Here is a 12,190-nt window from a genome sequence, read left to right as displayed (position 1 = left end):
CAGAATTCGATCCAAAGACAAAAAATCAAAAACACAATGTGAAGAGAGAGCAGCGGCAGCCAAACCGCGCCAGCGTACACTCTCCCTTCCGACAGCCATCTTGGACACAAACTAACATGTTTACTTACACACAAAAAAAATCATCCCCCCCACAATGGTTACCACTGTGGGGGAAGGCACAATGTCCAGTCCCCATCCCCAGTTCACCCAAAGTCAGGCCTATTGAGGCCTCCGCTATTGTCTCTACGGAGGCCCGATGTTCCTGGCCGTTCTGGCCGGGTGCTGTTGCCCCGGCGTCGGGAGAGTCCTCTCAGCGGCTGGGCCACCTGGAACGGCCGCTTCCTAACTGGGGACCGCGGCTTCCGAAGCCGACAAGGCCGCGCCGGTTTGGAGCTCCCAGGCTCCCGATGTTAAAGTCGGCGCCGCCCGCTCCGCTCCGCAGACCCGCAGCCCGGAGGTGTTGATCTCGGCGGTCACAGCTCACCGGAGCTCCAGCGCGTCGATCCAGCGCGGCGACCCAGGCAAGGCATCACCCGCTCCGCTCCGCGATAGCGCTCCAGCGCTGTGCCGCCACCAAAGCCGAGGTGTTGGGCGGTCCCCGCCAGGAAACGGCGCTCCATGCCCGCTGGTAGGCCACGAGGACGGGTCGACGGGGCAGCCCGGAGAAAAGGCTGCCTCACCGACCAGGTAGGGACCTAGAAGTATAATTACCCCCTTCCCCCCACCTCTGGCAGCTTGTTCCATATGTCCGCCACCCTCTAAGTGGAAGATCTCCTTCAGAAGGAATGGTAGAATAAGGATGAAGAGGTGTGAGCAAGGTATAATTGTTTATGATATTCGCGGCACTGTGTTTTCTGCGCCATATATCATTCAGTATGAATTTGCCCACTTGCGTCTGTGCTATGGGTTTTACTTTGAACCCCAATTTACTGCTTGTCTATCCTTGAATCTAATTTTCAAACTTTAAATATTTTCAGCTGCAGCAAAGCAAAACACGGAACACTGAAGAGACGACTCGAAAATTGGTGAGTTATGCGCAGAAACAGTTTAAATTTTGATATCCAACCGACAAACAACCAAGTAATCTCAAGCTCTCTTCGCATTTCTGATACAAAATTGTTCTAAAAGTGAGGTAAAATTGATTTTAAAATGTAGACCTTAATAGTAACTTTTTTATGATTTTTTTTCCTTGGCTCGAACAATAGGTTGGGTTAGATTTTGAAAACTATGATTATGCTTAGATGAAAAGGTAACCATGTCCATGCAAACAACAAATTATATCCAGTTTAATTTTTAGTAAATCAATAATGTGCCGCAATAAAATTTCCCCTTATACACCTTCCCTCTTTTTAAACTTAAAAAAAAATTCCAATTGCACTTGCTGCCAGGGAAAAAAAATCCAATTTTGCACTTGCTGCCAGGACTCGGTGTCCTGGGATTTGCAACATTGTAACGGGCAGGGCCAGTAATTGGATTTGGATTTTTTACAGTGAGAAGTTAAGCGAAAAGTTAAATTTGTTAAATTGAAAATGTGAATAACTTGTAAAATATACCATCAATCTGAACGAAACTTGATTAAAACACACCACAGGACAATTGTGAGTAAGGTGGTCCAAGAATTATAGCGCTAACGTGTACTGTTTTGGTGTAATTTCGGGAGAACATGGGCACGCACACAGAATCACAAACAAGATGAGTGTTTTAGTAATATTTAGATGTCTGGAAATGGAACAGTTCAATTCATACTTGCAACTTTGTACTCTTACTCTGTCACTTAAGAAATATACTTCAAACCACATCTGCACCATCTTTACAGAAATATCTTCTTTCCGTTGATCAGAAATGAACGTACCACCGTTGTAAACCCATTTCCAATCTTGGATCATTGAAATGTGTTTTCCTTTGATATTAGTACAATAAAGTGATTTAATTGTCCAGGTGATTAGTTTACGGTAACTGAGTAAATACATCAATGTTATTTTAATGAATTCATGGTAAGAATTGTTTTTTTTCCAATTAGAGTAATTTTGAAGACGCACTGAATAATCTGCCAGACCCAAAAGATTTTGTTTTGTGGAATACTGTGCAGACAATGCTTAACAAAGAGGTGAGTAAAGGATCATTGCATGTACTGTCTAATAGGACAGACTAATAGGAGAATTGTAAATTAGATAGTGGAGTGGTGAGGTATGGGGAAGGAAAGAAGCCAATCAAATTGGATGGGATTAAAGTGAGTGAAGAGTTTTAGAGATAGTGTTAGTGTACAGAGATCACTGATCGGCACGAACTCGGTGGGCCGAAGGGCCTGTTTCCGCGCTGTCTCTCTAAACTAAACTAAACTGCCTTGGATAGAAGAGGGGTTAACGGAGTAAGTTTCTGCTCTGCCGTCAAGCCACAGGGAGTGTGACCCAACAGATTTTAGTTTAGAATTAACAATGAGGGCGAAAAAGCAAAGAACAGGGATAAGAAATATTCATAGCTCTATGCTGTCATTTGTTTACATATTTCTGAAAGTATATTTTTTATTTGATTCTCAAAGTTAACTTGTTACATCCATAACTAAATCTTGCCCGTGTGAGTAGGGATTTGCGATGGCATTGGTGGGGGCAAAAAGATAATGACACCCACAGATCACAGTAGGAGATATGGGAGTTCTGTACGGTGGGGAATGAGATTTTGAGCACATTTATTGGGATATTCGTCCATTTTGAGCGACATAGGTAGCTTAGTTTAGTTTATAGATACAGCGTGGAAACAGATCCTTCGGCCCACAGATTCCACACCAACCAACAATCCCAGCATATTAACACTATCCTACACACACTAGGGACAATTTACTCTTTAACCAAGCCAATTAACCTACGTACCTGTACGTCTTTGGAGTGTGGAAGGAAACCGAAGATCTATGAGAAATCCCACCCGGTCAATGGGAGAACATACAAACTCCGTACAGACAGCACCTGTAGTCGGGATCAACCCCGGGTCTCTGGCGCCGAAGGGCTGTTAGACAGTTACTCTATCGCTGCACCACCGAGACGCCATGGTATAACAGACACTTGGGGGGAAGTATGTGTGGAGTAGACAGGGAACCTTGCCCAGTATTCTTCACTCGGGGATCAGCAGATAGCCTCTCATTTCCCACAATGTCTCATGAAGAGCCCAAAAATGTTCTGGAAGAAACTTAATAGATATCTTCAGGGGACCCTGGCAGCCATAAGGTATTTTCTCTGTGGAGCCTGGCAACCACAAGGTTTGCTACTTATGCACCAAACTTTTATTGCCTTTCCAATGTGTCTAGGATAATGCTAATCATTAAAATGGGACGGGGTTAGAGAGCAATTGGAATTATAGTAGATGTGATGACCCATTACAGCTTTGTAGAACAAACACATATTAAGGCTTTTGGTAGACGATTGGGTAAGTTCTAGATTTTTTTCATTAAAAAAATGTATATATATAATATACATTTAATTCTGTATATATATATAATATATATATAAAAGAATATGACTATTATATATCTATATGTAATATATATGTATATATATAAAAGAATATTGAGGGGGGATCTTATAGAAACGTACAAAATTCTTAAGGGATTGGACAGGCTAGATGCAGGAAGATTGTTACCGATGTTGAGGAAGTCCAGGACAAGGGGTCACAGCTTAAGGATAGAGGGGAAATCCTTTAGAACCGAGATGAGAAGAACATTTTTCACGCAGAGTGTGGTGAATCTCTGGAATTCTCTGCCACAGAAGGTAGTTGAGGCCAGTTCATTGGCTATATTTAAGAGGGAGTTAGATGTGGCTAGAGGGATCAGGGGGTATGGAGAGAAGGCAGGTACGGGATACTGAGTTGGATGATCAGCCATGATCATATTGAATGGCGGTACAGGCTCGAAGGACCAAATAGCCTACTCCTGCACCTATTTTCTATGTTTCTATGTTTCTAATATAGAAATAAAAGAATATATAGATATAATTCTGGGGCTGCATTTTCATTAGGTAGCTGGCAATTTTAATTGAGAGAAGGAATGGGTGACGCTTCGGAGTATGAAGAAGCGTCTCAACCCAAAACGTCACCTATTCCTTCTCTCCAGAGATGCTGCCAGTTACTCCAACATTTTGTGTCTACCTTCGATTTAAACCAGCATCTGCAGTTCTTTCCTACACAAGGCAATTTTAATTGACAACTTCAGCTTCTGGAAAACCTGGGAGTAAAGTTCTTTTTTTTTAAAATATATTGCATCTGGCTGTTTCTCTTTTAATCGTAATCGGGTATTTTTAATGCATGTTAAATAATTTAAATATAATGTCTGTCTTTATTCAAGGTGCTGTTGAGTACATTCAGGATTTGGTTCTAATTGTTAGAATAAAACACCATGCCTTGTATATAAGCATTTTTATCTATTATTGATAATTGGAACTGCCTTGGATATTAATAATAAATTTATTCATTTCTATTTTTATACTTAGCTTGATTATAATTCAAAAATATCTTTGCTCGCCCTTCAACCAGAAGTGATGGAACTGGAGACGAATGATGAAGGTCAAAAGGTGGTAAGTAAAATCACATGCCCCCCACAATCATTTTTAATGAATTTGTGTTTTGTATTCCAGTTATTAGGTTCCTGTTAGAATGTAATAAAACTGTTTTGTTTCGCTGATACTTGGAACTGATTGGAGAAATTTTGGACTTCGGAAGAAATGTCATCGTGACTGACTGATATTATAATGCCATCGACCAGGACTAACAAACATCTGTCTTTCGTTGCATTGAAATTTTTAATTGAATAAGGATAACACATTGGATAGATAACTCTAAATTTCCAGTTCAAAAGGAGAAGTGCTTGCTGACTTTAATCCTAGAATTACATGGTTTATGTTCCCTTCTTGCACCAAAGGCAAGCTTTCTCACATTCATTTTCTTTACTTTGAGCATTTGTCGGCACTGGGCCTGCTCTCACTGGAGTTTAGAAGATTGAGGGGGAGCCTCGTTGAAGCATACAGAATAGAGAAAGGCTTTCATAATATGGATGTGGGGAGGATGTTTCCATTAGTGGGAGAGTCTAGAACTAGAGGTCGTAGCCTCAGAATTAAAGGGCCTTCTTTTAGGAAGGAGATGAGGAGAAATTTCTTTACTCAGAGGGTGGTGAATCTGTGGAATTCTTTGCCACAGAAGGCTATAGAGGCCAAGTCAGTGGATATTTTTAAGGCAGAGATAGATAAATTCTTGATTAGTACGGGTGTCAGAGGTTATGGGGAGAAGACAGGAGAATGGAGTTAGGAGGGAGAGATAGATCAGTCATTTGAATGGCAGAGTAGACTTGATGGGCCAAATGGCCTGATTCTATTCGTTATGAACACACACACACACACACACGCACACGCGCACGCACGCACGCACGCACGCACGCACGCACGCACACACCACACACACCACACACACCACACACACCACACACACCACACACACCACACACACACACAAACACACACCCCTTCTCTTCTGAATCAGTCTCTATAGGGTTCTGGGGCAGGGATATAAGGATTCACAAACCTCAAGATGAAGTCTCCATCTTCATCTCAAACTGTCCACCATCTTATTCTGAAACCATGACTCCGTGTAGGCAGTGCCCAAGCATTCTCTTTCCCTTGTGAAACCTCCTCAACAGCATAATCAGTCATTGTAGGGTCAACCTCGTTGTCCTAGCGATCGATCTAGTGAATCTTCTCTGAAATGCCACCAAAGTAAATCTTTCCCTGCATAAATAAGGAGATCAAGTCATTCCATCAATTTGTTCATTTACTTGTACTTCTCCACAGATATTTTGTCAAGCTCAGTCCTACTTTTCATTTTGCAAATACTTTTATGTTTCGTCTTGTGTCCTTGCTCATTAACTTCACACCATTGTCGACTTGTATTGCTGAGATTCTTCGAGCAACCATACTCTCTTATCCACGAATGTTCCTTCCACCTATCATCTATAGTGAATTTCCTCTTTGTAAACCATCGATAAGGATTTTGTGCCTTGGTGTTAAGGTCATGTTCACAAAATCTCTTGTAAAGAAGTGACCAAATAGCAGACAATGTTTAAAGTAAAAGTGGGGGAGGGGGGAGGCGAAAAGCAAATATCATTGATGGGAGGTATTCAGATAGATTTAAAGCCCTGTCCCACGGTACGAGTTCATTCCAAGAGTTCTCCCGAGTTTGCCCTGATTCGAACTCGGAGATTCGAATTAGAATTCTGATTCGAGCTCTCGTGGACATTTTTCATCATGTTGAAAAGTCTTCACGAGTCTTCCCGTGCTTACCTGCCGTTAGCGAGTCTTCCCGAGTACCTGCCGTTAGCGCTCAGAGGCATCCCCGAGCTCCGACGTACCCGCTACATTCATTCTCCGTGCTTACCACGAGTTTGATTTTTTTTTAAACTCGGGAGAGCTCTTGGAATGAACTTGTACCGTGGGACGGGGCTATTAAGCTTCCATTTAATTACTTGTGTTCCAAGTACAATTTTTGGTCACATTTCACAAAGCTAGCTTGCTATGTAAATAATAAAAAATCTTTATTTTAAATGAAATTGGAACTTTTTCTTTTGGAAAATAATAAAGAACTTATGACCATATCCATACATCGATGAAGCAACACATAACATTGCATTTAACCATGGGTTTGTTTACACGATCTTTTTCAAAAATACACTTCCATGTTGCATTTGGCTAATGATTACATAAAAGGTTGGGACAAATTGTACAGAACATTAGAGGGTTCTCAAATATTGTGTTTTTTAAATTCAAAAAAATTATTCAATTACCTGTAATAAAAAAATTATATTACACTACAATGAAACAAACCAGAACCCACCACTATAATACAATACAAACAAATATCCTTAATAAACTACTATACAAGTATCTTACACTCCTTGTCAAGGATGCATTCATCACTCTGCTCAAATATTGTGTATTGCCAGGCCATAGATGGTAGGGAAACTTTTAGCTAAATCAAAAATAACCAATGGCCTTTTCATTCCAGTTTCCATTGTGTTAGAACATTTTCAGATCTATAATAGTTAACCTCTTGGGCTCAACGCCACTGGTCATTCCCTTGTCTTTTTCTTTGTGAATATTCGTCTTTCTACTGCCCAATATCTAGTCAAATAATAACTTGAACTAGCTTGCTAACGGTGACTCATTGATGGACATGCTAGATACTACAACCTGACGTGTTGCCAGATGGAGAATGGTATTGGGAATGAGCTGCCAGAGGAGATTGTGGATTTGGGACAGTAACCACATTTAAGAATCATCTTGACAGGTTCTTGAAAGTACATGGCATAGTAGGATATGAGATTAATGTTGCCAAGTGGGAAGAGTATAGATGGGCATGATGGTCAGCATTGCTAGGATGGGCCAAAGGGCTTGTTTCTACGCTGTACAACACCAACTTTATAAAGTGGTTGATACAAGTGCCATATGCTCCAAAATCGCCAGAGCTCCCACTTTTGTGTCGAGTTGGTCCAGGTGCCTTGATCCATCAACTTTTGGATATTTGGGGATGTGAAGTGAGAAGAAGGAAATGACACTGAGATCAAATATTAGCCGTGGCCTTGTGAATAGCAGAACAAGTGTGAGGGGTTGAATGGCCTCCTCTTTCAGCTTTTATTCTATATTTTAGATGTTAGAAGTGCAAAGAGTTACAATAATAACTGCATCAGTGCAAGCATTTCAGAGCTTGTTGATCTTGGATTAGTTTAGTTTGGAGAAAACAGTCCCTTCGCCCCACTGAGTCCCTGCCGACCAACAAACACCCGTACACTAGTTCTATCCTACACAATAGGGACAATTTACAGAAGCCAATTGACCTACAAACCTGCTTGTCTTTGGAGTGTGGGAGGAAACTGGAGTGCCTGGAGAAAACCCATGCAGTCACAGGGGGAAAGTACAAACCCCGTACAGAAAGCACCCATGGTCAGGATCGAACCCGGGATTCTGGCACCGTAACATGGCCCAATGTGGATTGCAGTATAGCAGGTTGAGTATCCATGACAATGAAGTGCCAAACCAGAGAAGTGAAAGCACAAAGTTATATGCAGGTTAAACCATGGATGTGCCAGACTGAAGGAGGCCAAACAATCCCAGCACCAACAGATCAGATCAAAGTATGGCAATCCAGCCAACATCAGCCATGAAAGGTGCTGGGCAGTTTAACTAAGATGAAGGAAGATGCAGGAAATTCCCTATTCCTATGATGGGAATATCAGCACGTGCAAAAGGCTAGTTTTTTTTGGAACATTGGCCTTCATCAGCCAGAGTATTGAGTATAGAAATTGGGAGGTCATGTTGCAGTTGTATAAGACGTTGGTAAGCCCACATTTAGAGTATTGTGTTCATTCTGGGCACCGTGTTATAGGAAAGCTGTTGTCAAGCTGGAAGGGGTGCGGAGAAGATTTACGAGGATGTTGCCAGGACTAGAGGGTCTGAGCTATAGGCAGAGGTTGAGTAGGCTGGGACTCTATCCCCTTGGCGTGCAGGAGGATGAGAGGTGATCTCATAGAAGTGTATAAGATCATGAGAGGAATAGATCTGGTAGATGCACAGTCTCTTGCCCAGAGTAGGCGAATCAAGGACCAGAGGACATAGGTTTAGGATGAAAGGGAAAAGATTTAATAGGAATCTGAGGGGTAACTTTTTTGCACAAAGGGTGGTGGATGTATGGAACAAAATGCCAGAGGAGGTAGTTGAGGCAGGAACTATCGCAACATTTCAGAAGCAGTTAGACAGGTACATGGATAGGACTGGTTTGGAGGGGTATAGATGAAATACTGGCAGGTGGGACTAGTGTAGCTGGGACATGTTGGCCAGTGTGGACAAGTTGGGTCGAAGATCCTGTAGCCACACTGTCTCACTCTATGACTCTAAGTATCATCAGCCAGGTAGCACAGCGGTAGAGTTGCTGCCTTACAGCGCCAGAGACACGGGTTTGATCCTGCCCCCACAGGAGCTGTCTGTACAGAATTTGTACGTTCTCCCCGTGACCGCGTGGGTTTTCTCCGGGTGCGCCGGTTTCCTCCCACACGCCAAAGACGTGCAGAGGTTGTAGGTTAATTGACTTCATTAGGTTGTATAATTGTCCCTAGTGTGTGTAGGATAGTGTTAGAGGTTGGGGTGATCGCTGGTCGGCACAGACTGGGTGGGCCGAAGGGCCTGTTTCCGAGTTGTATCTCTAAAGTGTAAATTCCAAATACTGAGTGGATTCTCTCCATAAAGGCCATTCCCTCACAAGGTTAAACCGGTCTGATTAATTTTGCATAATTTCAGAAAACAGTTGAAACTACCAAGTGTGGTGTTGAGTGTCACTGACTGTGGTGCTGAAAGTTTCAGACATGATTGTTGTTCCACCCAGACCCTTTCACTACAGCTCCATACTGCCATCTACCTGTCAGGGTGAAATAATGCACAAGACGTCCAGTGCAAAATGTGCAGCAGAAATTAAACCTCATCATCATTATTGTGGGCCAGCAAAGTGGTGGAAGGCTTTGTCAACAGTGACTTCTGATGTTATCACCAATAATAAGAAGAAGATAGACACAAAATTCTGGAGCAATTCAGAGTGACAGGCAGCATCTCTGGCGAGAAGGAATGGGTGACGTTTCAGGTCCAGACCCTTCTTCAGATCTTTTTTGGTGACGCAAGAAACTGCAGATGCGGGAACCTTGAGCAAAAGACAAAGTGCTGGAGGAACTGGGTGGGCACTGTCTTGTTGTTCAGTTTAGTTTAGTTTCGAGGTACAGCATGGAAACATGCCACGAGTACCTACGACTAGCATCACGGTCTGCTACGACCTACCTACAACCTCGTGACGGCAGAGGTCGTGAATTAGGTGGTGAAAGTGGGACAGGCCCATTACTTAGATAAAGATTACGAAAAGTGAATATGGGGAATTTTCGTTCAATTTTGTTCTATGGTGAAAATAAGATGCCAATTTCCTGTAAAGAGACTTTGAATGTCTTATTCTCTTTTTCCTATTTTCTTTTCTTCAACTTTCTTCATTCATTCGTCTCTTTTCGTTTTCTTCAAACACTATATATCTCACGTCTTTCTATCCTTTACTATCTAATTTATTTTTCTTATTCTTATCTTTCTTTATTATAACAAAAAAAAAATAAGAAGCTGTACATAAAATGTATTATGAAAATATATATTAAGCACTTTGGTGCCATATGATTGTACTTACTTCTAATAAAATAAAATATTAAAAAAGACTTTGAATGGTGTTTAGTTTTTGTAATCAACTATAGGGTGTGTTTTATGCTTACTGTTAGAAAAATAATGCAAATGTGTGTTTGGGAAGCCTACTGGTATATGCATTGTAAAAAAAGCCGATCTGAGGATTAATTCACTGTTTTTGTCTTTGCTTAAGCCTTCAGCACAGCGAGTCCCAGCCTTAACTGCCTTGCATCAACTGTCTCAATTGCCAACCCTACATGAGAGTCTTAAAATCAGAGTAGATTTGCTGGAAGAGGAACTCAAACGCCAAATGGAGGAATTAGGTCAGCCACAACATGCAAACAGAGATACAAGAATCGTGACACAAACCTCGTTTGTTCATATACCGTTCATTCATTTGTTCTTTGTACCTTTTCATACCTCTCGCTTCCCTCTCCCCTGACTCTCAGTCTGAAGAAGGGTCTCGACCCGAAACGTCACCCATTCCTGTTCTCCAGAGATGCTGCTTGACCCGCGGAGTTCCTCCAGCATTTTGTGCCTATACTCGTTTGTAAATAATGCTTGACCAGATTCAGAGTAAATTGAGAGTGCGAGGACTGGATGTATTCTCCATTTTATGAGGGTATTCATCTCTTAAAAGCATGAGGGAGGACTCCCTGAAGCTTCTTGTCAGATCTACCCAGAACAATTGGTTAGTCACCAGGAGAATGAGCTTCACCAAAGCGGTATCATCTACTCTATCTCTCCCCGGGGTGGGAAGTGCACGATACGCGATCCAACCAGGGCGGCATGATGGCGCAGCGGTACAGTTGCTGCCTCATGTGGTATCCAGTCAGTGGAAAGACTATACATGATTACTATCAAGCTGTTCATAGCGTGCAGATACTGGATAAAGGAACAACGTTTAATGCAAGATAAAGTCCAGTAAAGTGATTAAAGATAGTCCAAAGGTCTCCAATCAGGTAGATGGTAGGTCAAGACCGCTCTCTGGTTGGTGATAGGATGGTTCAGTTGCCTGATAACATCTGGGAAGAAACTGTATGTGAATCTGGAGGTGTGCGTTTACACACGTCCGTACCTCTTGCCTGATGGGAGAGGGGTGAAGAGGGAGTTAGACTGGTCCTTGATTATGCTGGTGGCCTTGCTGAGGCTGCGTGAAGTGTAGATGGAGTCAATGATAGGCAGGTTGCTTTGCGTGATGGTCTGGGCTGCGACCACAATACTCTGCAACATCTTGCATTGTGGCAGGGACAGAGGGGAGAGCCCTTCACAACTCTGGCTACTTCGATTCGCGCAGTATAATGCACTGTGTCAATTTGAGCACGTTTTTTTATTTTGATCCATTGCAAGATCCTTCAGATGCCAACATTTTTGCCTCACAGATGTGAACATGGGAGCCAATATTGAACCACGACAACAACACCGTTCTTCCATTCATATGGAGAGAGGCTAGTTCAAGATTAGCTGCTGCAATGATGTGTGGAGGGAGTCTCAGAGAGTTTACCTGATGGAGATCCTTGGGAAAGGTGCTCTTTGTGCAAGGGTTTACAGAGATCTGAGAGCGGCAGGGTGGCGCAGCGGTAGAGTTGCTGCCTTACGGCGCCAGAGACCCGGGTTCGATCCTGACCACGGGTGCTGTTTGCACGGAGTTTGTACATTCTCTGTGTGGGTTTTCTCCGAAATCATCAGCTACCTCCCACACTCCAAAGATGTACAGGTTTGTAGGTTATTTGGCTTGGTATAACTGTAAATTGTCCCTAGTTTGTGTAGGACAGTGTTAATGTGCGGGGATCGCTGGTCGGTGCGGATTCGGTGAGCTGAAGGGCCTATTTTCGCGCTGTATTTCTAACCTAAATGAAATCTTTTAAGGAGACAGTCTCAAAATCAATTGAGTCTGTAAGCGCATGAGTGCTGCAAGCACATAAGTGATGCTACATATGATTTAGTTTAGATTAGAGATA

At 42.5% G+C, this 12,190-nt stretch overlaps 1 protein-coding gene across 1 annotated transcript in view; it reads left to right on the top strand.

The window, feature by feature from the left end:
• Positions 1-983: 983 nt before the first annotated feature.
• The window catches only part of LOC116985890 (uncharacterized protein C16orf96-like), a 46,201-nt gene continuing 34,994 nt past the window's right edge, over positions 984-12,190 (top strand). The window contains exons 1-4 of the mRNA XM_033041003.1: positions 984-1,025; positions 2,021-2,107; positions 4,476-4,559; positions 10,423-10,552. Coding sequence (XP_032896894.1) covers positions 2,093-2,107; positions 4,476-4,559; positions 10,423-10,552 — 229 coding nt within the window. The 5' untranslated portion in view covers positions 984-1,025; positions 2,021-2,092. The remainder of the gene's footprint in view (positions 1,026-2,020; positions 2,108-4,475; positions 4,560-10,422; positions 10,553-12,190) is intronic.

The sequence above is a fragment of the Amblyraja radiata genome, chromosome 22 (genome assembly GCF_010909765.2).
Source record: "Amblyraja radiata isolate CabotCenter1 chromosome 22, sAmbRad1.1.pri, whole genome shotgun sequence".
In the NCBI taxonomy this organism is placed as follows: Eukaryota; Metazoa; Chordata; class Chondrichthyes; order Rajiformes; family Rajidae; genus Amblyraja; species Amblyraja radiata.
The sequence above is the reverse complement of the archived record's forward strand: the minus strand, read 5'-3'. Positions and strand labels throughout refer to the sequence as shown.